At 35.8% G+C, this 26,700-nt stretch overlaps 1 protein-coding gene, 1 long non-coding RNA gene and 1 pseudogene across 11 annotated transcripts; 1 reads left to right on the top strand and 2 right to left on the bottom strand.

The window, feature by feature from the left end:
* Positions 1-4,489: 4,489 nt before the first annotated feature.
* LOC130730639 (dynamin-related protein 5A-like) lies at positions 4,490-7,426 on the bottom strand (annotated as a pseudogene). The gene is made up of 10 exons (XR_009016418.1): positions 7,228-7,426; positions 7,076-7,139; positions 6,728-6,937; positions 6,283-6,333; positions 6,113-6,174; positions 5,675-5,765; positions 5,506-5,561; positions 5,187-5,381; positions 4,952-5,068; positions 4,490-4,861 (listed from the first exon to the last, which is right to left on the bottom strand). The product of XR_009016418.1 is annotated as a dynamin-related protein 5A-like (transcript).
* Positions 7,427-14,848: 7,422 nt separating this feature from the next.
* LOC130730640 (uncharacterized) lies at positions 14,849-20,413 on the top strand. Its single transcript, XM_057582696.1, has 2 exons — positions 14,849-15,268; positions 19,126-20,413. Exons 1-2 carry the CDS (start codon positions 15,053-15,055, stop codon positions 19,390-19,392), a joined length of 483 nt encoding a protein of 160 aa, XP_057438679.1. The 5' UTR covers positions 14,849-15,052; the 3' UTR covers positions 19,393-20,413.
* A 1,411-nt stretch (positions 20,414-21,824) lies between these two features.
* Positions 21,825-25,310, bottom strand: LOC130730638 (uncharacterized). 9 transcript variants are annotated; one of them, XR_009016414.1, is made up of 7 exons: positions 24,985-25,299; positions 24,807-24,910; positions 24,659-24,726; positions 24,470-24,575; positions 23,864-23,985; positions 23,668-23,777; positions 21,825-22,876 (listed from the first exon to the last, which is right to left on the bottom strand). It is a non-coding gene; the product is annotated as an uncharacterized LOC130730638 (long non-coding RNA). The 9 variants fall into 9 exon arrangements; XR_009016416.1 differs by having other exon boundaries at positions 21,825-22,218; positions 22,791-22,876; positions 23,864-24,726; positions 24,985-25,307; XR_009016412.1 differs by having other exon boundaries at positions 23,864-24,575; positions 24,985-25,307.
* Between the last annotated feature and the right edge of the window lie 1,390 nt (positions 25,311-26,700).

Genomic DNA, 26,700 nt, shown 5'->3' with positions numbered 1-26,700 from the left:
TTGCACGCGAGGGAGTTATTTGGGTTGACTGCGGTCTCCCGTGAACCTTGTGGGCCGGTGTGGCTTCACGTGATTTGGTTGACTGCGGTCACCGTGAACTTTTGTGGATCATTGCGGCTCCACGTGATTTGGTTGACTGCGGTCACCGTGATAACCGTGCCTCTGCGGAAGCACGAAGATGGCCATAGAAGTTTTGGTGGGTTGTGTGAAGTGAGATTCCGTTAGTAACTGACTCTTTCCCATAAAAGACATATAATGTACTTATATTATATATGTTGTTGTTGATTTTGTCATTATCATTCTTTTTGTTGGACCTGACCCTGCTTGTTTGCTATGTGTTTATTTGGGGGGTAGATGGTCGTGAAGATAATGGCGATGACTCATTCTTGGGAGTTGATGCTACGTGACGTGCCAATACCGGAGGACGACTACACTTCAGAGGAAGAGGAAGAGGCTAAGGAATAGGGTTTGGGTTGAGAGTCTTTTGTTTTCTGTTGGGGTTGAGAGTTTCCGAAGTGTTGGTATCGAACAATTTTATTGCTTAAATTCGAATGAACAAGTTTTGATGTAATCTTTATTTTCATTCAGGCCTTTGATTCGTACTCTTTACAGTTGGTTATTTAAAAAGTTTTACGATGTTGGTTACTTCGGCGTGTTTTTGGAAAGGTTATGTTTCAAGAGTTTTCGTAAAATGAGAGGTTTGTCATTAATTGAAGATTAATAAGTGAATCGACGAAAACTCTTTACGAAAATGGGTTAATTAGTTACTGAGTAACACTCGTGAAATCGGGGCGTTACAACAATCATAGGCTTCGAGGCTAAACAATAAACCTCCCAATTGTCCTCTGCTCTCCCTTGAGAGTACCATCCCTAGGAGGGTTGAAGATCACAAGCAAAAAATCCTCGGACTCGCAGGGGAATCCCATGGTTCCAAAATGCTTCTCCAGATTCTCCTTTCCCTATAGTCGTGCAACTTTACACTATCATGATCATGGACTAAACAATATTTAGAACATTAATGTCTGTGTATTGTCTTTCAATTAATTATGTAAGCAACTATGTCATATATGAACTCTTAACAATATCATATCAGCTACTATATATGTTAATGTCTATATTTACATTCAAAAAATAAGGTTCAAATAACAGTTGTGCAGTCTAAACCTGCCAAACGTTATGGTGATTACTTCTTGTGGCAGATCGTCAAGCTTGAAGGGGTGATCAATGAGATGGACGCTATAAAGCTGGAGAGAGTTGTTGCCTATTAGCCCCTAAATTGACTTCATAATTTATCCTTTTTGTTTCCCTATTTTACTTTGATTATCAGGTTGAATTTTTACTGAGGAGTCAGTGTGTTGTTTGGAGGTGGAGGATGTAGTTGACATTGTAAACGGAATTCTAATTTTCATTTACTTAAGTTGTTTTATCTTAAGAAATAACCCATACATTTATTGTTCAAAAAATAAGGTGCAAATAGTAGTTCCAAATGATTTTAGTATCAATTATGTGTGAAATACACAGCATAGTCATGCTGCCAAGATTTCTTATTACGTTTAGTCGTTTACATTACCTAGAGGCAAACCAATACAAGGGTAAGGTGTTCCAAATGTCTTAGAAGAGGGCACATTAAAAGAACATGTACTGCGAAGAACGGGGACAAAGAAGAGCTTGTTGTGGATGATGGATCAGAAGAAGAAGTAAGTGTAGTTGTTTTTCTATTCAAAATTGTTATTTAGTTGCTTTATTTTTAAATTAGTTAGTTATTAAATTTTAACTTTTATGCAGGGGAAAGAGAAAGAATTGGCCGGACGTGATTATCACAGTGTACAAGAAACACCGGATACTACGAACAAGTCTATTTCAAAGGTTAGAATATGCCTTGTTGAAATTGTTTAGCTATCTTGAAAGTATGTGTTATGCTTAACTTTGTGATTCATTCATTTTTGTAGGGTACTGCGAATGTCAAACCTCGTCGTGGTGGTAAAGCAAAGAAACAAAAACTTGATAGTGTGATAGTGAAATTGGAGAAGGACACGGTAATTGTTCATGTTTTGATTATTTTATGTAGTTTATTGTTGAATTGATGCTAATGCTTGTATAATTTTTAAACCAGCCCAATGCATCTGTTAGTAGTCAACATCCATAATATAAAAATGACGATGCTATATTATCTACTCAAAATTCAGTAAAGCAAATGGTGAGTGCTTAACAAAATCCTTTCATTAATTTTATCTTGTTCACTTATATCAATATGAATTTGTGTCATATTGCTTAATATAGGAAAGGATACATGTCCGCAATCCAAGTATACTTCATGGTGGGACTCCTCACATGGTGGCACCTCCACACAACATAGTAATTTGCTCACTTAGGACAGCCTGAATTTTAATTCACTAGCTTTGAAAGTCGAGCTTAACTTGTGCATTGTTGTTTATTAGGTTATCAATCCCGACGGATCAACGAGTATACTTCAAAATGGAGCTCATCAAATGGAGCCAACTCTGAACAACATAGTAAGTTGCTCACTTATCACAATCTTATTACTCATTAGTTTTGAAAATCGAGATTAACTTATGACTTGTTGTGCATTAGGTAACAAACCCCAACGAAACAACGGGTATAATTCAAAGCGGAGCTCGACAAATGGTGAATGTTGTTGGACCACAACATCATAATTTGGTTTCTCAAACCAATGTGGTTATTGGCTAGGCCTTTGCTTTTGATCCCTCCAAGATAAATTGGGATGATTCCTCCAACCTGGATTGTAAGTGTTGGAGTAAGGATTATTGTAATTACCTAAGGCCTTCATCTCCTCATTGAACCCAGCTTTATCTGCACTCTTTGTTTTTCCTTCAAGCTTCGTGACTATAGAGTCAACCTTCGGGGACAACTTCTTGTCTACGACCCATTAGTTGAAAATCTACATGAATGAGGTCAGAATCCAAATGAGAAAGATCCTCATGAGCGCCATCACTCGAGTCTTAACTCTAACTTTCCTCTTAGAGATCCATAAGAAGTTTTGACATACTCTCATCTAGAAAAGACGAGGGATAATATGTTTGTAAAGGAATGAGAGTGATGATAACCGAGCTTTCTAAATCAGAGTCCTCAACATAAACGCTCTCGTCCTCTTTAGTGAATTATGGCGGATGCATTAACGGTTTCCCAAAACCGCTATTATGTAGGGAATGGCGAACATAATTACGTCGTAAGCAAAAACCCGCGGTTAATGTATATAGTGGCGGTTAAAACCGCCGCAAAATGGAAACATAACCGCCACAATTTGCACAATTTTTTTGGTAGTGGGATAACCCCATCTATCCCCACATTTTACAGCCTACCAAGAATAGTTGTAAAATAATAATTGAGTTTAACTCTTTTTTTGTGAGCCCAGGCTATCCACCACTGACAGCAATGATTAAACTATTCGTCATGGGTGCTTGCACTAAACTTTAAATGATTGGTTACAATATACACTCAATTCCGATGAGTGAAGATCAAACCCAAAACTTCATAGTAAAGAGATGAAGTGAAACCGATCAAAGTGTTTGATAATGGCCCACTTTACTAGCAGATGAGACAAGCTAGGCCTAGTCCTTAAGCACTTCCACTTTTTCACAAAAAAAAACATTTCCCTTTTTTTTTATGAGCCACTCCTTCCAAAATGGTTCCAATTTGGTTTGCTAATTGTACCCAAAAACACTTTCAAAAGTTAGGGGGTCTGTGAATTTCGAAAGATCAATTTTAAGTAGAAAAACTATTTACTCACATGTTTTTTCCGTTTTCAGTTTTCAGATAACTTATTTTTCAGTATTCAACTAACTTATCTGTTAGGTCTTGCTAAACATATCGGTAATCTCTTTGTTTTTTTTACTCTATCATATAATTTCATTTTTAATTTAAATTTCATTCAATCTAAATTTGATTGAATTGAATTTATTTTAATTTTACTTTTAAGGAATAATACATCAATTTTAAAATATATACCAGAGGAAAAGTAATTCAAAAGGGACATATGAAAATGAGAATTTTTTTGTCATCTGCCTCAAAAGAGTGATGGTTGCAAGGTTTCAATTGAGAAGCACTCTTAGGTTAGATAGATAGATGCGTATAGAGGTTAAGCCTAGGCAAGAGACACAAAACTCACACTTCTCTCATCTTTCCTCTCATATGATTTTCTTAATAATTTTGTACGTTTTTTTGGTAATTCTTCAACCCAACACAAATGATTCACATTGACGCTTTTGTCTATTACAATGATAGAAAATTTTAAGGCAATGAAGGTTTGGCATTCGAAGGCGAGAAGAGTCGTCTTGTCCCTTCTCATATTCTCTCTTTCACATTCTCTTTCCTACTACCAAACCAAGGATGATTTCTTGGTCCCTATTGTTGGCTTAATCCTCGTCTTTTAGCTTTAAAGAAAAAATCCTAGTCTTTTTAAAATAGGTGGAATGGGTCCTTGCTGTTATGAAAAATGTATGTTAGCAAATTTGGACAGAAAAGGCACAACTTTTTAATAATCTTTTCCCTCTCACCACACTATTTCATCTGTCCTTCTTGAGTTCCAAACAAAACCTAAAACCAACTAATTTAGTAGGAGTACAAATGAATATTTGAGTTCAAATATGTTACTCCACGATAACCTTAAATTAAGTTATACATCATTGTAACTTTTTCCAGCAAAACTTCTCTTCATATTCACTTGGGATTCCTCTCATCCAGACCACAAAACCGCTTCAATCTCATACCTTGCAAACTGGTATAACTCCAGTCTCTCCGCACATCCCTGTCTCCTTGCCGTTAACACAGAATCTTCCTCCAGCAACTGTGCGTCCTCCAGCAACTGTGCGAGTTGCCTTGCCTGACAAAATCAGAGGAAGTGTGGTAAATATCCTAATAAAACTCATTTTCACTTATATTGAGAGTATAGATAGCACAAAATTCTCCTCACCCCAGCATCAGAAGGAACTGTTGTACACAACCACTCTGCTCGAAGCTCACGAATGCTTCTGTCAATAAAAGATTGGATCGCTGGAATTCGATTTACTATTATCCAATCCTCTAAATACTGAAACCCAACAAGTCTTATAAGTAATGAAGTAACCGATGAAGAGTTTTTGCAAGAAGGAAAAATAGCCACAAAAATAACCATGCCCGTCCAACGTAATAATACGGTAAATAGAAACCTTAGAGAGAAGCCATGCGAGATGTTCTGAGCCCATCATGCTGGCCAAATGTGCGTAATCAGGACTGGTGGCGAAAAATTCACGCTCCCTCTGCCGAGCAGCAATCATATCCACATTGCTATTAATATCTTCATGAGAACAGTTTACAATCCCCACCCAAGGGTTTCGAAGTCCACATGATCTTCCCGAAAGGACCTACACCATGGTCAAAATGAGATTATTATGAACAATTTACAAAAACCATCCTTTATCCATGTCCATTAAGATTCATAGAAAATCCAGACTAAGTTTACCAGAAAAGCTAAGCTAAGATTCTTACAATTTTTCCTCTGTTCATCAAATCAAACTTTGTCAACACACCATATGTTCTTACACCTGAAGGGAAAACATTTTGAACACACCGTCGAGAAAAACCATAATAAGAAAATAAATGCAAACGGTTTGTATAGTTGGAGCATAATTGTTAATTAAATGCAGCAATCATATACCTGCACGGTCAACTTTTCTGGAAACCTTGATGGCAGCAGAGTTAGCTATATCTTGATTTGCTGGAGTAATGGCCAAAATTATGCAATTAGGCTGCAATACACAAGAAAAAATAATGAATTGATTCATAAAAGAGTTTAGAGTGCGCGATTAACACAAGTGCATCAAAGTAAAATACTGTAAAATGAGGAATTAACTGGAAGGTGTTAACTGCATATCATAATTATCATTTAGCCACACGTTCAATGGCCTAATGTCAGAATGGAAAAGGTAAGAAATTATTCAAGTAGAAAGTTGGAGTATGAGGTCGACCTCAGTCATTCCCATTAGTTTGGAATGACCACCTCTGTACTCTATTGAATGAGAGTAAACCCAAAGCATCAGATTTTCAGACAAGAACCAAGAAAGAATTCTTTCTGTAGCAGCAAACATAAAAGTACCTTTTCAATATATGAGAGAATCATGCTTTCAATGTCTCGAACAAAACTTTCTGGCTGTCCCTCTGACAAAATAAAAAATATTTAACTTCCTAAATCAAAAACAGGAAAAAAAAAATTGATAGAATGAATTACATGCTTATTTGACAAAGAAGAATGAAAAGAAAGCGTACCTAGAGCAACATTTGTCAAACCAGGCAGATCTATCAATGTTAGATTGACAACTAACAACCAACAAAAAGAAAATAATTAGGTAAACTTGAATATCGCAAAACAAAAAAAGGGAAATCCACAATCCACATACAAAGAGCAGAGTTTCCAACGCTATTAGAGGCTGTCCAACTCCCTTAAAACATTAGATTGGGGTTTTCTAATTATCAAACTTGTTGTCATTAGAAAAGGATAGTACATGAACACCTAAGGAAGCACAATGCAATTCAATTAGAGAAACACAGTTCTCATGGAACACTGAATCACCTGTAAGGCTGTAATTGATAAGCAAGCCACTCAGCCTAGTAATTAAAAATAATAAAGACAGCATCAAAGAGAACAATATATTAAATAGTGAACCAAGGGATACATGACACCTGCATGGAATGTATAACATAAATTATTTACCATTTGGGGAGTAGATGGTGAGGTGAATAGGAACAGGGGATATTTGATTTGATGTCCGAGTCGTTTTATCAGTTTCATCCTCGATTTCCTTTCGAACCATAGAGAAATCTGTAAAGCGTGTGTTGGGCAAGTGCAGAAATTCAGCATACTCCTGTAATCCCTCTTCTATCTTGTGCAGTTGCAGTTCCAAAGGCCTCCGCGTCACAATCCCTAAACACCACATTAAGTAAGTGTATGTTTGTTTTAAGGGAAAAGCTAAAATTTGCCAAATTGTGGATCGGAAAAGCAGAAACTTGCTACACAAGAAAGAAAAGAGAGGAAACGTACGGTTAATCAAAATCAACCAACCTGATCCCCTGGGCAGCAAATCATGGCCGAGGATGCTACATAACACCGAGGACTTTCCAGAACTCTACAGACAGTTGTTGGTAAAACAAACACATAATCAATCAAACTATCTAGAAAAAGAAGAAGAAGGTGAATAAATTAGAAAATTGAACCTGAGGACCGACGACGGCAATGGAGGGAATTGAAGGGGTTCCAAGAGAGTAGGCAGAATAGCGTCGCCGTCTTCGCCGAGAGCCCTGCAGAATCGCTCAATCCGGTTCACGAGGGCTACCAAAGACTTCATGTTGGACATTGGAAGATCGAAACGGGGAGAAGAACAACAAGGTTTTTTTTACCAAACAAGAACTCCCAAGGTTTATTATATACAAGAAATCATTCATGATAATATAATATAAATATATGCCAAAATATCTTATGGGCAAAATTAAAAGTTATTATGATAACACACAAATTAACTCAAATATTTAAGCCATATTCATACAATTATTTCAAATCGCAGTTTAACGTCTTCAAATTTTACTTTAGTTTAAAAAAAATTACTTTATTAGTTACGTTGAATATTTTCTTAGCATATAATATAAGAAAACAACTTAAATTTTTTGTGGGCGCCATATATATATATATATATATATATATATATATATATATATATATATATATATATATATATATATATATATATATATATATATATATATGTGACTTGAAAGAGATAGAAAAACATAATGAGGGGTATATTTAGGGTAATGTTATGCCGGGGAGGGGGGTTTGCCATTTCCCCTACCTAGGCCCCTCCATGCCTACACGTAATAATCATATTCTCTATATTTATAGACTACCCATGCCCTTGCAGTGTAGAGTTCAATAAAATAAAGACATGTTTTTAATTTTATTGCGTATGCATACTCATTTTTCTTTCAGATCTGTTGTTCTTACTCTCCCTTTTTTCTACTTCTGCATTCAGTTTTGAGTTGCACGATTTTTATTTCATAGGAAATTGTTACATGTTAATGGTCACTCCCTTCGTTCCAAAACTATTGTAGTTTTAGCTTTTATTTTTTTTATAGACAAATGTTAGTTGTTAGCAATGTTGCTAAATTAGTCCTACTCAGTGTTTGAACCTGGACCTTTTCTCTTTGCCCTACCAAACCCTTATGTCCCTTATTATTTGGCTTGTTGTTTCACCAATCCAAAGCACTTTATTTAAGCATCAAGATAGTGCACAACTATCCCTAATATAACCCTGTTGAAGCATCAAGATAATGCTCAACTATCCCTAATATAGCCCTGATTTAGTGCACCTAGCATGGGTGTAGTATAAATTATTTGTCACCCCCACTGCAAATCCTCAGATGTGAAGTTATTCTCATCTAAGATGGGTATGTCTGCTAGTTCCTTGTATTCCAGCATGGCTGCGAATTAAATACAAAAGTCGAACTCCGTTGGATGGCACTAGACCTGGTGAAGAGGACAAGGTTTGGTCGTGCGGAAGAAGAGGACCAGCAGTAAATGAATGCTGACCTATCTTGAGGCAGACCACGTAATTATTGAATTTAAGGCTTGATGGTGGATGAGAAAAAACTTGAGTTGCAGGTTCAGAGAATTGAAACCAGTGCACAATCATAGGCTTCGAGGCTAAACAATAAACCTCCCAACTGTCCTCTGCTCTCCCTTGAGAGTACCATCCCTAGGAGGGTTGAAGATCACAAGCAAAAAATCCTCGGACTCATCACAGGGGAATCCCATGGTTCCAAAATGCTTCTCCAGATTCTCCTTTCCCTAAAGTCGTGCAACTTTACTCTATCATGATCATGGACTAAACAATGTTTAGAACATTAATGTCTGTGTATTGTCTTTCAATTAATTCTGCAAGCAACTATGTCATATATGAACTCTTAACAATATCATATCAGCTACTATATATGTTAATGTCTATATTTACCTTCAAAAAATAAGGTTCAAATAACAGTTGTGCAGTCTAAACCTGCCAAACGTTATGGTGATTACTTCTTGTAGCAGATCGTCAAGCTTGAAGGGGTGATCAATGAGATGGACGCTATAAAGCTGGAGAGAGTTGTTGCCTATTAGCCCCTAAATTGACTTCATAATTTATCCTTTTTGTTTCCCTGTTTTACTTTGATTATCAGGTTGAATTTTTACTGAGGAGTCAGTGTGTTGTTTGGAGGTGGAGGATGTAGTTGACATTGTAAATGTAATTCTAATTTTCATTTACTTAAGTTGTTTTATCTTAAGAAATAACTCATCTATTTATTGTTCAAAAAATAAGGTGCAAATAGTAGTTCCAAATGATTTTAGTATCAATTATGTGTGAAATACACAGCATAATCATGCTGCCAAGATTTCTTATTATGTTTAGTCGTTTACATTACCTAGAGGCAAACCACTGACTAACATTTTTTAAGATCAAAATTCGGGATTCAAAGCAACAAGATGTAGTTTTTTTTTTGTAAGGAGAAATATATAAATATTAGCAATGTTGAGAAACAACCCTTCCTCTCAACAACATGGGTAAAGTAACCTGGTCAACCAAAATGCCGGCAAAAATTCAAGCCCGCCGAGCTACAACCTATCGTGAAGATTGAATAATACGTTCAATTTCGAAAGATAAAACGTCAAAGCCTGAAAAACCCCATGCATCAAAAATCATAACAATGAATCATTTAAAGCTCAACTAACCTAGGTGCAAAAAACCCTCTTAGTTATGCTCTGACTTTGGCCAATTTCAAAATTCATTGCAAATCCAAAATCTTTGTTGCCTATGAGAATAATTATGAATTGTTCAAAAGTTGTCCGAAATAAAGTTCGCTAATATTGAAGATATTCGCTCTATCTATGAACGTACGCGCGGTTAGTTACTACTCCATCCGTTCTTAAATAACTGACACTTTAAGGTTGTTGCACAACTATTAAGAAATAACAATTAATGTTCTTGTTTTATTAAAATTACAATCTAACTTCCTGCTATACCATTTATCTCTCATATTAATTCTAACTTTTCAAGTTTTCTACCACCAATAAATGAAGGGTACAATTGGTAAAGTATAATTAATACTCTCTTGAACTTTGTAAAGTGGCAAATAATTAAAAACAAAATTCAACTAAAAATAATGTCAGTTATTTAGGAACTGAGGGAGTATAAATTTTGGTTGGGTATAAACTCAAAGAAAACTACAGATGAAGCCTCCTGTGCATCGCACGGGTACCATCCTAGTATTATTACATTTTACAGTATATCTCATTCATTGTTTATTACTTACCCTGACTTTGCTATAGAACCATTTGAGCAAGGAATTGTCCATGCTCAAGAGAGTACTAGCAATACTCTGTTGATTTTCAAGATCTTTGAATGATCCATGTGACAGATAATAAATAGATGTTCATATATATATATATATATATATATATCATACTCCCCTCTATTGAATTATGGGCCTTTAAGCATCTTCTATTTACTTCTTTCATGCTTCCTGATGGTTGGGAAGTTTGTTCACGCGTCACTAACCTTAGGGCCATTGTTTAAGTTTGATTTACCCTGTTCAATTAATCCATTTGATGATTTTTATTTTTATTTGTACTTTTAATTTTCTTTTTTATGTTATATTTGTAGAGATATACGTATAATATATCATGTTCATGAATTAATTCATTGGTAGATGTTTATGTTAACATTAATTCTACTTCTATTCAGTGAGTCTTGGAAACATATCATGTTTATTAGTTAATAAATTTTTAGTCCCTGTAAAATGGATGACTTGAATTTGGTTCTTTGAAAACACAACACAAAAATTAGGTGCTTATTACCATACCACAACATTTAGTTTGGGTATGATACATGAAATGGTATGGACCAATTAGAATCAACTAGGTGACATTAATTAATTATTTTCTCCTTTTATTTTTTCTAAGAAATAAAGATTATTTTTAATTTTATTATTTACTGAATAGTCCTCAGTTAATGTATTAATTGAGAATGACCTTCTCCTCCTCTCCTTCCTCAATCCTTCATCAAGTTCATCTTCTTAAAAAAATTACAGAAATCAAACTTCTTCAAATCCAAAAAAAATGAAGATTCAAGCTCTGCGCCAACACCTCCTCCCTAGGCCTCGCAGCACCAAATGGACTCGCCTTTTCCAGTCACCGAACCATCACCCCTCCGTGGATCCGACACCAACCTCGGCCTTTCCCGCTCAGGCTCCATTTCACGCCTCGACCACCGATCAGGTGATTCATTCTTGCTGCTGTTTTTACCTACTGGAACTGCTTGGTTTTCTCCTAAGTGCCAAAGGTACCTGCAGACGCGATTGTTATGCTGTGCAAGGAAAAGTTGGCAAACCATTACGCTGGGGTAGATGGTGGTGGCTGTGTGCGTTTAATTAAAGTCAAGTTGGAAGTGTAGTGCTTGGGTCCCCATGTAGCAGACTCTGTTTTTGCTCTGTTGGTTTTCCAGTCTGTGTATATTATTAGCTTTTTGACTTTCTTTTATTTTTCTCTCTTAATAATTGGGTTGGAGTTATTTTTGCTTACCAAAAAAAAATTCCTCTTTTTCAGATCTGTGTTGTGGCTGAGTTTTGGTGTTCATGTTTTCTGTCTTTCTTTTTTCCAGATCTGGATTATAGAAGGTTTAATGGGGGTTTTGACTTTGGTAAGGGAGATGTTAATGAAGAAGATAATGATATGAAGGATGAATTTCTGGATTAAGATAAAACTTAATCTCTTTTCCTGAATGTGAAAACTCTAAAACGCACAAAAAAGAAATTTCATGAAATTGGGTTACCACTTAATAATATTACAAAATTGTTAGGACCATAACATAACTAATAGAAATCTTTTCTTTTGCTTTTCGTTATTTTTTAAAAAGAAAAATAAAAAAGTCAAAGTGTACAATCAAACCAACTACTATTGGTCCAAATCACTCAGGTGTGATACAATTGTGGTATAGTAGCATTTACCCAAAAATTAATATATACAAGAATTTTCACATTTCAGGGGTAAAATTCACCTACAGGGAGGAACAAAATAATTTTATGTTAAAAATAATAGAAAAATAAATTTTCAATAATTTAAGTTTATTTTTCATAATTTTCTTTAAGTGTATGTGTGATATTTGTTGTGGTTTTACTTTGTTGAATGCTCATATATATTTAGTCTCTTTATTCTAGCATAAAAAATGGTAAATATAAATTTAGTATATCATTTTTATTTTGAACCATTAATACACGCCTAAATAATAAGAGTAAAACTTTGCCGTGCAACGCACATGCAAAAAGGATATCAGTATGCTATTTGAAAACCAAGGATTTCTTTCATTTAAAAACATGCATAGAAAGAAAAAAAAAAACCTCAGAAGAAAACTCTTTGGTAATGGCATTGGCACAACTTCTATGCGATACGTGTGTGATTTCCATCCCCTTAACTAAGAGTTCAATCTGATTGTGAATTTTTTGTGTCTATTTACAAATTACAAATGATGCCTTGGTTTTTTACTGATCTCTAAATGCTCGGGTACAACTATGTCATAGGTACCTAAGAACACTTATTTTTGAAGTTTCTTACTTGTATCACATTTTATTTCCATTTAATACTTTGGAAAATGACATGAGTTCACACATTAAACCTTCATCTGCAGTTTTCCATTGGTTCAGATGATTGTTGGGCTGCAATGAATCTGGTTGATAAGATATGTGTTATATGATTTTTATACGTTTTATTCCACTTTCTGCTTGGAGACCTTGAAGCTCTTGCATTGAGTTAAGTTTTTCTTCCAAACATTGTCGTAGGGTAATTGGTGACAAAAAAATCCAAATTTCCTTCTAGCATCCAAGCTCTTGCAGATTATGTTCACAGCAAGGGTTTTAAGCTTTGAATGAAGGGGTAGAAGGACTTTCCCAAACATCTAAACAAATCAGTCCCCTTTTCATGTTCATTCTTCAAAATTGAGTTTTTAATTTGTTGTTCAATTTCACATGTATTTCACTTGTACCAAGAAGATGCCTGGTCCAGAACAGTTTCAAGAAGAATAGAAAGAGTTGAAGAAAATACCAGGTTTTAAGGAAGTGTTACTTTGATAAAATAGAAGGTTAGTAAAAGAGACTTTATATTTGGATTCAAGGTTATGTTACTGTGTGGATACACATAAAAGGCAGACATTTATTGAACTGTGGAACTTGATTGTACTTTTGACTTGAAAAGAAAATCAGAGAATTGCAAATAAGAGAATTTACTAAGACCTTCTTAGTAAAAAAAGACTGCTGAGAAAGAAAGATAAGCTCTTATTATTGTAGTAGATTAGTTCAAAGTTAAATAACAATGGAAGGATGATAAGTGGTGATGCAACTCAAGAAAGTGTATTTGAGGATACGAGGAAACATCTCAGTATACAAACTTATAGATCATAAGACATGTCTTATTGGAACATACATAACCATTTCTTAAATTCATTACTATTTTCTTTTTTATTTGCACTATAGTATTTGGTGCAATCTGTTATAGATGGTTATAATGTATGAATATTTTGCTTACAGTCAAACAGATTTTGGAAAGGCATCTGTACGAATCATTTCCTATGAAACAGAAACTGTTCAAGGACTAAGCAAATCAGTTTTGATTCCAAAACTACTAATTGAAATCAATAGGCTTTAAAATCAAAACAGAGAAACTGTTTTCCTCAACGTAACTGAACTAAATATCAATCAAAATTTTATTATGTAATATTAAATTTATCAATCAATGATCAAATAGACTTGTTTGCCACTATTTAAGTTCCAATAGCCTCTCACCAATGACAATCAATTAAGTTAAAAAGAATTGATCAGAGCATTTGAAATATTTTTTGCTGGAGTATATTTAAAGTAATAAGAAATGGAGTGAGCATGTAAACACTCACATATGTTTACATTGCCTTTAAAATCAGGAAAAAATGATATTCAGACCCTAGCCTGCACCGTTGAAGAAGTGCATGATTTTATTTTGGTTAAAAACAATCGCAATATATTAAAAAAAAATCATTTTCTGAGCATGCGTGGCTTAATCTAGTTAAAATATAACTGTTGATATTGTCACACAAAATCTGAAAGCAGCTGGGTACTATTTCAATTCACAGCATATTGAATAGTAATTTTAAGTAACACATTACGGAATTTAGTTCTCATTAGCTATTTTTATGGCAAAGTTTATTGTTGGTAGTCGAAAATACCACAAGAAAACTCATAAGCTCCTTGTATGTTCAAATAGGGGGATTGGCTTGAATATATCTCTGCTTTTGCTTTAGTATGCAGACTTTCATAAATTCTCTAATTATCATGGTACTTGGATAAATGTTCAATCTATTGATTTGAATCATGGGAAAACCAAATATGTGTTGAGATGAGGACATGAGGTCTAACGAATTCGACCTTTACAAATGAACAAAAATAATCATTAAAATTGCTATGACCTATTGTAAGTTTATTTTTTTGGCTTTTGGAATACAAAATTAGAGAGTAGCTAATTACTTTCAGCCTTCAGGGGGAAATGGGTTAGAAAGACAAAAAATTAATTACTTCTAACATTACTTAATGCTTAAATAATTGCTAATTTCTTAGTTTTTTTTCTTCCAAAGTTTACTCCTTGAGCCCAAAAAATAAAAATGACAAAGATTGAATTTCATTAATTCAAAGTGCATTTCAAAAAAAAAATTAATTCAAAGTGGGCTGAGCCCAAAGGCTTGGAGGCCACACCCTTAAAAAGCTGGAGCCACTACCTCCAGAAAAAACCCTAACACTTGCATATATATACTACTCGATAAAATCATTTCATGCCAGTGAAAGAAAGCATGGCTGAACACGATGGTGGGGATGGTCCGGTGGGGGAGCAACCTCCACTGGGGTTGGACGAGGAGGAGGAGGTCTTCGACGATGAAGACGAGGAGGATCTGCCCCTGCCTCTGCCGCCGCCACCTCTTCCAGAGGAGGTACTGCAATGGAGCTCAGGATCAGGGAATCTATTCTCAATGGCAGCTATCCATTCCGATCTCCAACCATTAACGCAGAGCCATGTGGAGATCGGGTCAGGGACCATTTTTGCCTCAATTTACCACGGATGGCAAGGAACCTTTTCTTCGTGATATCTCCGAGAACCTTTTCTGTAACTCTGTTCACCCATTGTTCAATTGCTCCCTCCACTAAGCAGAAGCAGGTAAAACTTCTTAATCTCTGTCCTCTGACTCTGATTCTGTTCTCGATTGTGCATTTGTGCTGGCGTGGGTGTGGGTGTGGGTGTGGGTGGGTGAGGCCGTGACTCGATGGAGATCAAACACAAGGAATGAAATTCAGATCTTTTAAGCAATACCCATTTCACATCTCAGCTTGTAATCGAGCTTCAGTGGCCCTTCTTTTCTACAGCGCAAAAAAACCCCACCGAGAACATGCAACTATAGCCGTCATCTTCCCCATTCTCCACTCTTCCTCTACTTTTTCTTTCTCTCTTATGTTTAGACGATGCCAGAGCAAATTTGATCCTCCCTCATAGTAGTGTTGTAAGCATGTGAGATGAATATTCTAGAGCAGGTCCCTATAGTAGATAGTTTTGATCTTTTCTATTGTTTACTTGATTAAATTGTAAAGGAAAGCTGTGTATCTCAATCTCGAGACATTTAGACTGGGCAGCTATAGTAGTATTGGGCAGCTAGCTAGTGATGGAGTAGAATACAATAAAATAATCTCAACATTTTACTAACCTACTCTATTCATAACACATTTTTTATTTTTATCAGGTTTAATATTAATAAAATATGATATTAGGTTCAATTTTTTACAAGTGTAGTTTAAATGTGATATTCAGTTTTATTGTGATATAAGTACGCACACTATCTTTGATTTGAATTTTTAAAGTAAAATTTAGATGTATGCCTTTTCATACCGCATACTCTACAAGTTCCATACTCGTACTTGTACCACATACCTGAGTGTATGGAGAACACGCTAACTATGAATTGTACTTATATGTTTGGGTTGAGTATTTAATTGAGAAAGAGACATGCTTGTCATTACAACAAGCTAGCTATTCACGTCGTAATAGCGCAATGCTCGCAACCGCAGCACCTATAACTTTAACCGCAATTTAAAATCTTAGATTAGACATCAAGTGTGGACTGTTAGGCCTAGACTCAACCTTGCCCAGGCTCCACATAAATCTTGGCTCCGCCACTGACGGTACATAAGCATGTTTTCACTGCTGACAATTCATTATTCTTTTATTATAGACTGTCTCAGATCCCGTACCATTAATGAGAATACGAGAGGTGTTGTCCAATCCACAATTTTTGAGCTACGCGACCACCTCACACAATGTTTCTCAGATACACCAAGGTCGGAGCTTCCAGACTCAACTTGCCTTGTTGCTTTAGTTTGACATAGCAATATCTACATTTGGAGGCTTGGAGGTATGTTTCAGGCTACGATCTCGAGCCGCCTTCGCACGCGGTAGAAGCGGACTACCACCTTGACGAGGATGTCTCAGACTGCCTTCTATGGCACGAGCCTTTCGTTCCCCCCATTTGGACCATTTTATTGATCCAGAGGTGTTAGGAAGCTTTTTTGAGGTACATCAATTTAAGAAATATATGAATTAATATTTATAATATTAAATTGTGAATTAATGTTTGCTATATTATGTACATGAATTTAAGAAATATCTGAATTGATATTTATAATATTAAATTGAGAATTAACGTTTGCTATATTATGTATATGTATATAGGCTTTTTCTTCTCTTAGATACCCTCCTGATGGGAGGCTTGACATTGACACTTCTGTATACTTCAACCGTTTTGAGATGACTGGCGAAGAGAGGCTTCTCATTCTCGCATCCCCGGGCTTTTGGGATGTTTCTGTACACTTCAACCGTTTTGAGATGACTAGCGAAGAGAGGCTTCTCATTCTCGCATCCCCGGGCTTTTGGGATGTGATACACAGGCAGAGAGTAGTCGCATCTCTTCATAGTTTTCCGTCTTTGATAATTTTATAACATTTTCCTATTTTATATTTTTTTTACGAGAAATTAACTCTTTTCGCTATTTTATTTTTTTAATTTTAGGGAATTGCCCGAAGACTCTTAGATATGGCTATGGAGGAGGTAGCCCATATGAGGGGAATTACAATTGAGGAGGATACGTCATGGCGAAGAAAGGGCCAACATCGATTGTAATTACCCTCATATGGGCTACCTCCTCCATGGCCATATCTAAGAGTCTTCGGGTAATCCCCTAAAATTAATAAAATAAAATAGCGGAAAAAGTTAATTTCCCGTAAAAAAATATAAAATAGGAAAATGTTATAAAATTACCAAAGACGGAAAACTACGAAGAGATGCGACTACTCTCCGCCTGTGTATCATATCCCAAAAGCCCGGGGATGCGAGAATGAGAAGCCTCTCTTTGTCAGTCATCTCAAAACGGTTGAAGTATAGAGAAACATCCCAAAAGCCCGGGATGTGAGAATGAGAAGTCTCTCTTCGCCAGTCATCTCAAAACGGTTGAAGTATACAGAAGTGTCAATGTCAAGCCTCCCATTAGTAGGGTATCTAAGAGAAGAAGAAGCCTATATACATATACATAATATAGCAAACATTAATTCTAATTTAATATTATAAATATCAATTCAGATATTTCTTAAATTCATGTACATAAATAACAAACATTAATTCACAATTTAATATTATAAATATCAATTCATATATTTCTTAAATTGATGTACCTCAAAAAAGCTTCTTGACACCTCTGTATCAATAAAATGGTCTAAATGGGGGGAACAAAAGGCTGGTGCCATAGAAGGCGGTCTGAGACATCCTCTTCAAGGTGGTAGTCCGCTTCTACCGCGTGCGAAGGTGGCTCGAGATCGTAGCCTGAAACATACCTCCAAATGTAGATATTGCCAAACCAAAGCAACAAGGCAAGTTGAGTATGGAAGCTCCGACCTAGGTGTATCTGGGAAACATTGTGTGAGGTGGTCGCGTAGCTCAAAAATTGTGGATTGGACAACACCTCTCGTATTCTCATTAATGGTACGGGATCTGAGGGTACGCAGTGGAGGCCGCTTTTATCTCGTCATTTGATAATGAGGGTACGCAGGCATCACTATTTTCAGGGGTTATTGACCAGATGTGATACGAGTATATGCTTATGATACGATTCATGTATATGCTAGCATATAGGGTGACTAGCTTTGATGGTTTCACTCATTGATATTTTTTGTTGGCTTATCTTTATTTCTGAAGAATGTAAATATGCTAGCATATGGGGTGACTAGCTTTGATGGTTTCACTCATTGATATCTTTTGTCCAGCTATCTTTATTTCTGATGAACGCATATTTGCTATTCCTATGAGTGTTTCTAGTGCTGCAAAGGATTTCAAATCACAGAATGTGTTATATATCCTGTCTGTCAAGCATAAAAATATAAACAGCTGACTGAAACCACATGTACAAACAATGTATGGTGGTACAAAAGTAAAACAAAACAAATAGTCCCTCTTTTCCCTAACTCTCCCCAAAATTGAGATGATTGTAACACTTATGTGGTTTTTGCATTTTATTGTTGTTTCAGGTTGTTTGTTCAGTTTGTGACACAAAACAACCAGTTTCTTTTTTTTTACATAGTTGATTATATTAATAAAGGACATGAAAATTAGCAACTTCTTGAAACTGTGCAGACTAGCGTACCATGTTTGTTTAAGTATTTATGTCACAGCTTCAAATTATTAGTATATTGGATGTACAAAAAATGGAAGAGAAGAGATCATGGACCACAAGCAATTACCAAATTTTGGACCACAAGCAATTACTAAATTGAATTGAATACATTATACAATATACATGACAATTGTTGCCAAGCGGCAACCTCATCTCATATACTGTCTCTCACACTTTTTTAACTTATCATTCACACACTACATACAAATAATATTTGATTCAAGAATACCCAACTCACTCATGCATCTCTTTTCCCCTTTTTTTTACCTTTCTGCCTTAACCTTTATCTTTGTCTCTCACTCAGTCTTTCTCACCGCTCACCTCCTCTCCTCTGCTCTTCTCGACCACGCCCACACCACGCCCTCACCCACACGACACGCAGCCGCGCCCTCACCCACACGCAGCCACGCCCACACCGTCACCCACCGCCTCAGGCGGTGCTCACCCACGCCCTCACACCACAGGTCTCACTCACGCCCCCTCACAGAGTCACAAGGATATTGAGATTTACATAGCAAATAAGTTTGAAGCTAGAATGGAAAAATCAGAGAGAAAGAGACCTGATTCCTGAAGATTGAAGCTTGAAGAGTAAGTGTACTCAGAGAGAAATGAAGATTGCTGAAGATTGAAGGGAAGCCTGAAGATTGAAGTCAATTGAAATCTGAGAAGGAAATTGAAGCGTGATTTGAAGCCTGAAGGGGAGAAAGTGAGTAGGAAATTGAGAATTGGATTTTTTTTTTCCCTTTTCTTTTCCCCTTTCTTTTCTGAATTTGAGTAGGAAATTTGTTGTTATAAAATAGTCCCTCAATTTTACCCCCACCTTTAAATTTTGCCCTTTTTTCCTTTTTTTGGGCCTAAAAGATGATGTGGTCCAAAGAATTTTTTTTTTGCTAGAGCTTCGGCATTTTCCCAAGGTGGCCAGGCGCTCAATCCGCCTCTGATTGTATTATACTATAGTACAATGCATTCGGAGAATCTACAAAACCAAATTTAACTTACAGAAATCTGTAAAGCGTGTGTTGGGCAAGTGCAAAAATTCAGCATACTCCTGTAACCCCTCTTCTATCTTGTGCAGTTGCAGTTCCAAAGGCCTCCGCGTCACAATCCCTGATCCCCTGGGCAGCAAATCACGGCCGAGGATGCTACATAACACCGAGGACTTTCCAGAACTCTGAGGGCCGACGACGGCAATGGAGGGAAGGGGTTCCAAGAGAGTAGGCAGAATAGTGTCGCCGTCTTCGCCGAGAGCCGTGCAGACTCGCTCAATCCGGTTCACAAGGGCTACCAAAGACTTCATGTTGGCCATTGCTTCGGGTGGAGGAAGATCAAGCAGAGCGAAACGGGATATAGAAGATGTTAAGAATAAGAGTAAGCAGAACAAGTATATAGAAGAGGAAGAGAGAAAGAAGAGTTTAAAGAGAACGTGTGAATGAGGATAGGTTGTTTGATGCAACCTCCTTTATATTTATAGCATTAGTCAATGGGCCAAGTATAAGGAGATAAGAGTACATGAGTTTAGTCCAATAGTTATCTTATTCATAACCAAAGAAATCATTCATGATAATATAATATAAATATATGCCAAAGTATAATACAGTAGATTCTATCTTTATTTTTACTAGGATTATACTCGTGCGTTGCACGACGGTACAACGAATTAATCTCGAACATGATTACCTTAACAAAACATAATTAACATTGTTTAATTAACAAATCCATTCGTAGACGATCAAATAATGTTATAAATCTGATCATACTTAAAAGTTGTAGAGCTTAAAAACGATTAATGTTACGTATCAAATATGGTAGTGCTTGGAATTTGGTTAAGTAAAAATCTAATATTCTTTGTTGGTACTTATCATCGTATTTTTCTTCATACTAATATATGAGGAAAGTTCGGTTTATCTAGGTATTACCCGAAGTTCATTGAATCCTCCTTTGAGCTAATCTAAGCTAAATTTATATAATCAATCAATGTTTTCGCGCAAAATGTTATACTAATTTGAGCTAAATTAAATTAGTTTCGAATCAATGTTGACAAACAACCTAATATTTAAAGATAAAATTTGTATTTTACTCTTCTCTCATGTTAATCTCAAACTCAATTGAACCTAATTTCCCTTCCAAAAAAAAGGGCATTCTCGTTCCTTCCCTCATGATCATAACACCCCACCTCATTACTTGTTCAGACTTTAGTGGTGATATTAAAGGTTGTATGGCAAAGTGTGAAAATATTTCCATTTACAATGTAAGTCCCATTTTCAAAACTGGATTGGGTACTGGTTGAACGGTAATGTTAACAGGGTATGCATTTTTTCTTTTTTGAAAAATTTTTGGGATATTTTTTGCTTGGTTCCTAATTTATCACCTAATTTCCTTCTGTTATTAGTTTTGACAGATACCTTTTGTCCCCCATAATTTCTATTTGAGTAGCTAAACTACTTAGGAAGAGAATATTAGAGGACGGGTGGTTGTGTTGTGGAGAGTAGTTGTTTTATGAATTTTTTTGCTGCCTGAGGTTTTCGGTTGAACTAACATCACCCACTAATGTAATCACCATATTTTTTTGCTGTGTTTATTTATTCTTTTGTAAGAACATGTTTAACTCAGGATTGTGAGGAATGGTTATTGAAAGTTTGGGGATGTTATTGATTCATTCTGCATTTGCTGAGAAATAATATAGCTTGTGTCTTACTTGTTGGAATACTCGTCTAAAGTAGAAGATCCACTTTACAAAAAAAAAATGAGGAACATTGATCACAAAAATAATCCTTCGTGTATATATTAGAGGCTGAATGAGAATGGGTTTACAACGGGGAGACTTTATCCCTATCATCCAGTGTGACACATATATAGGGGCTGCCCTTCTTAGAAAGTAAATGATAAAGTCTTGTTAATAAAAAAAATGTATGAAAGAGGAGGATTACAAAATCCATGGAATGCAGAAATATATAGAAAAAGAATGAAATATTCATATAGAATGTAACCTAACCACTTCTAAAATTATATTTGTGAAGCTCCAATCACCTTAAGGTACATGTAAATGGTGAATAACATTATCTAACCAGAAACAAAGAGAAGTACATGATAAGTACATAAAACTGGTAGGAACTGCTCCAAGGGGCACCTTTATTCAAATATCACAATTCTCCCTCTGATGCAGCACTCACACCAATTTTTCTCATCAAAATGGTGACACACTCACAAACCCACAAAAAAGAGTTGGCCTTTTCATTTTGTCTACTTCCTTCCTCCAATGAAGTCCTTAAGTTCAAGTTCACAGTTATGAACTTGCCATCTCTTGTGCTTGCTATGTCCACACAATAATTGGAATCACTTTCTGTAAATACTGCAAAATCATTCGCAGGATCATATCCAAGTATTTTTACAAAGAACCCTGCCATAAAACCACATGAAAGTTGAACTTTTTTTTTTGAAAATGGAAGATATATTATTAATAAGAAAGCCTGAGCTAGAGAAGCAAACCAGGCAAAGTACATTTACATGAAGCTGAGAAACAAAAGCCCACCACCAACCCGCAAAATGGCAAAAGCGTAGTCCCAATAAAGAGCCTCATTAAAACCTTACTAGGAAAAACCCATTGGGATAAAAACCTAGCAAGGAAAAAGAGTACCACAATCTTGGGACAGCCATTTTGCATCAAGATACAATAAGAATCAGCCCCTCCAATCCATGAAAGTTGAACTTAAGATACTATCTTAAGCTAAAATTCATTATTGACCAAAAAAAAAAAGCTAAAATTCATTCCCTTCCTCCAACCCCAAAAAATAATGAAAATGAATAACCAATAACACTTTTACATGTTAGGTCACTACTTTCATATGACATAGTGTAAAATAATGAACTTGCGTCTTGAGCCCATGCCAAGCTAACACCACTAAAAATATACTTTTGGATCTATTAATCCACTTTAGAAGTCTTTTAGACAAAACATAAACAGTTCACCACCTGAACTTCAACTGTGTAAGCAAGCGAGTTGTGACCAAGAAAAACCTTAAATGTCCCTCTTTCTCAGACGAAGCATATGCAGTGAACTGCACCCAAAAAACAACTCATCAGGGATTAAAGGAAACAAACTAAATAATAAATATATAAAAGAAGGAAAATAAATTCACAACAGGGATTAAAGTAAGGGTTTGGACATTGGAACATTCATCTTGAGATGATGGCATAATTGGTTTCTTTTAGCCCGTTAATGGACTTGAAGGCAGCAAAACTACAGGAAGAGGGGTATAGTGTATCAATGTATCAAATGTAGAGAAAATTGATCTCCCTTCCTTTGTAGTGTTGTTAATAGATGTCTCCATATCTCTGGCCAATAAGGATTCAACCTTAGCTTTGAAAAATTACATGATAAATAAAAAGATAGACAACCATTTACAACCATATTTGAAATCTCTTGCATCAAGCGATTTCTTTAAATGAAAATCTTTGAAACAAAGAGGACGCAAAATTCTTGTCTAAGAAGATGATTATTTCAGAAGGATTATGGGAAAGGAAAGAAAGTAGAAAATAAACAAAAGTCTTGATTTACTTCATTTATGTAGAACTTAGGACTACAAACATAAAATGTACTCATAGCATTAGCTTTTAAGTAGCAAATCTAATGATGGAGCGAAAAACGAAAATGTTATTCATTATTAAACTTCGCAAAGCTGGCTTAAAAATGTGCTAGACTTCCAATCCAAAGTAAAAGATGCTAGACATACAATCCTTTCATTACAGTCCTTCTAGCTTACATACCTGTCTATGCACTGAAAGTGTAAACTTTGTTTACACAAAGTTAATTATAAAAGAACTGAAATTGTGCTCTCCCTTAACTCACCTGCTTTACCGCTCTTAATTTACTCTTCCACGTCCCTTCTCTAGCCTTGCAGTGGTTCTAATTCCAGCTAGAAGAGTTGCTCATAATGAGGGTTGAAGCAGATCTCATATCTTTCAAAACATTAGAACAACGGGTGTTACTTTTCTTTTCTTTTTTACAAATCACAACTTTAAACACAAAACATTGATCATGTTACCGTTTTAAAATCCGCTTTTCTTCCTACGGTGCTTCTTGCAACCTTTTGCTCAGACTGAGCCTCCACTCCCACGCACGGACAATGAAGGAACTGCTCACCTCTATAGTCCAACACTGATGAACCTGCAATAGACAGAGAACCCACCATCTTATCTCAGTAACCCAACCTCAACAAAAATCTCAGTGGGAAGTGTTCTCAAAAAGAAAATGACACACAATTAGTAAATTAATGCTAGAACTTTTGTTAGATATGCTCTCAGCAAATAAACGTACAGCACAAAAGTGCATCCATGATGTGAATACCTTCAGAAGATATAAAATTAAAGTAGTGGGCGAGAAGAGCCATGGAATTTTAGGATAACATGGCAATAATAAACTGAAGTGAGAAACATAGAAATTTAAGGAATCACTACTAATTTGAACAGAACAGAGAAAACTAAGGAATACCAGTGTCAATCTAACAGAATGAGAGGGTAGTCCAGAAACCCACACATCAAGATATATGAAATCCAATTTGAAAACAATCATTTAACTCAACGTGCTTGTTCCCACAATATTCTTGGCTGTTTCTGTGAATTAAATGACATAATAAATAAATGAACAATACCTCTCCATAACTGGTGTAGCACCATTGCAACAGAGAACCCCTAAAATTTTCCTAATCTCGCACCAACTTATCTATCTCCTGCTTTCGATTCTTATGTGTTTATGGACTGTATTCAAAATTACGAACTTGAATACAACGACATATAATTCCATTAAACCCCTTTAGTGAAAGCATTAATCTGTTACTTACCAACTTATCATTAGGTGTGCATTTTTCAATCCATAGATTTTGTGTTAAAAACTTCCGAGATTAAAATCCTACAAAGAATGTGAATATTACATGCATTAATAGATTGAAGACTATGTGTATGCAAAATCAAATGGAGGAAAATACTCACTTGGATCCCTTTTTCCCGAGCATTGTTTCTAAAATTGTCCGCAACATGACTGAAGAGCGTCACAGTATAAAGAGCATAATCATTAGTAGTAGTTTTGCTTTCTCCTGGTAAAAATTGCATTGGGATGAGAAACCACACAAACAAAGGGCCAATTTATAAACACATACCATCAAGTTACCATCGGGAATCCAGCAAGATCTTGAAGCCACTTTATTAAAGAGAAGTCCAATTGAACTGAAATTCAGTTGAAGAGGGGACGGGATTAACAACATGAATATGCTCACATTCTCAGTGGATGGGTGAATTTATAGGGAAAATTAGTTGCTTACAGTATACAGGGGTGAATTCAAAATAGAGTGTAGGCACAAAACCTATAAAGCAACTTGGACATCTGGTTTTGGAAGCTTGAGATGATGAACCCATTCCCATACCCGCGTTTTAAAAAATTACCCGTACCCGTCCTCATACCCGTGTGGGTAGCAACTTGAATGCCCGTCTCCGTACCCTCTGGGTACCTATATGCCCGTACCCGTGCCCATTACCCGCAATTTAGCTAACCAAAATATATTTTTCACTATTTTTGTTAATAGAAAACAAAAAATACAAGTTACTTTTTAAATAAAAAAACACTAATATAAATACAAAAGATTATCTACTTAACAAATAAAATCATTCAACTAAGAATATATTTTTTTAGAACGAATAAGCAAGAAAGATATAACTTAATTTTTAATTTTGGATTTATAATATAGGCCTAAAGTTGTAGGTTATTAACTTACTAATTTTAAAAATAAGTGGGAGTAAATTAGCAATGATTATGAATACTTTAAATAGTCATCTATTTCTTAAAATAATTAAGTTTGAAAACTATAGGTTAAGTTGATTTGTTCATATAATACTAAAAAATAATAATAATAATAATAATAATAACAATATGTGTGTGCGGGTGTGGGGCGGGTTGGGTACTATAGTACCCATACCCGCACCCATACCCATTACTTTTTGCGGGTAATTACCCATACCCATCTAACGGGTTTTTACCCTACCCATAGTGGGTATTTTTTGCGGGTACCCTATGGGTCCAAGACCCATTGCCATCCCTAGTTGTAGCAGGACCTTTATGCCAGAATCAAGCAGAGGATGACACGAATAGGATGATACAACTGTACCTAGGACACATAGTGTAGGTAGGGAAGGCATAACCGAAGGAGGAGGAGGAGTATCAACCGAAGATGGAAATCCAACTGTAAAGCAACATAAACGCAGCTGGTAATGGCAGCATGAGGGGAGATGACGGAGAGGCTTGGGGAGTATCAACCCACGCAATTGCTGATTGCAGGTACAGACCATGCCCTTTCTTCAAGAATCCTTGAGCAGGGGGAAAGGCAAAGCGCGGCATGATGAGGGACAGTGTGGGACGTCAACCTTTGTAGGGGATGATGAAAGTGTGTGACAAAATGGGTCATCGACTAAATCAGCTTAATAAGACAAAATCTCAGCAGAACAAAAGCAAAATGTAGGTGTTCCAAAAAAAAAAATTTGGCCCGTGAACAGTAACCGGGATTTAGAAATTAAGGGTAGAAGATAGCAACAGTAGATTCTATCTTGTAATATCCTTTAAAAAAAATTCTATCAAGTACGTAGTACTACCTTTGTTTCAAAATAACTGCCAATCGTTCAAAAAATAATAATAATAATAACTGCCAACTTTTAAGATTGACACACATTTTAAGAAATCCAATCATTTTTGTTAAAATTCATAAAACTAATACAAACTTTCTTATTTTACCCTTTAAAATGTACTTTTATCTCCTAATTTATTGTGCTGGTAGGGGTATTGCATGGCAAAACATCATTTAATGCTGCATTAAAATTCTAAATGGACAGTTATTTT

This window comes from Lotus japonicus, chromosome 1 (genome assembly GCF_012489685.1).
Source record: "Lotus japonicus ecotype B-129 chromosome 1, LjGifu_v1.2".
Classification (NCBI taxonomy): domain Eukaryota; kingdom Viridiplantae; phylum Streptophyta; class Magnoliopsida; order Fabales; family Fabaceae; genus Lotus; species Lotus japonicus.
This window is presented reverse-complemented; position numbering and strand designations above follow the sequence as displayed.

Coding starts and splice junctions, on each gene's coding strand:
- LOC130730640 (XM_057582696.1), top strand. CDS start 15,053: ATGGAGCTCAGGATCAGGGAATCTATTCTCAATGGCAGCTATCCATTC. Junction 15,269..19,125: donor CCTCCACTAAGCAGAAGCAG/GTAAAACTTCTT, acceptor TCTCTCACTCAG/TCTTTCTCACCGCTCACCTC.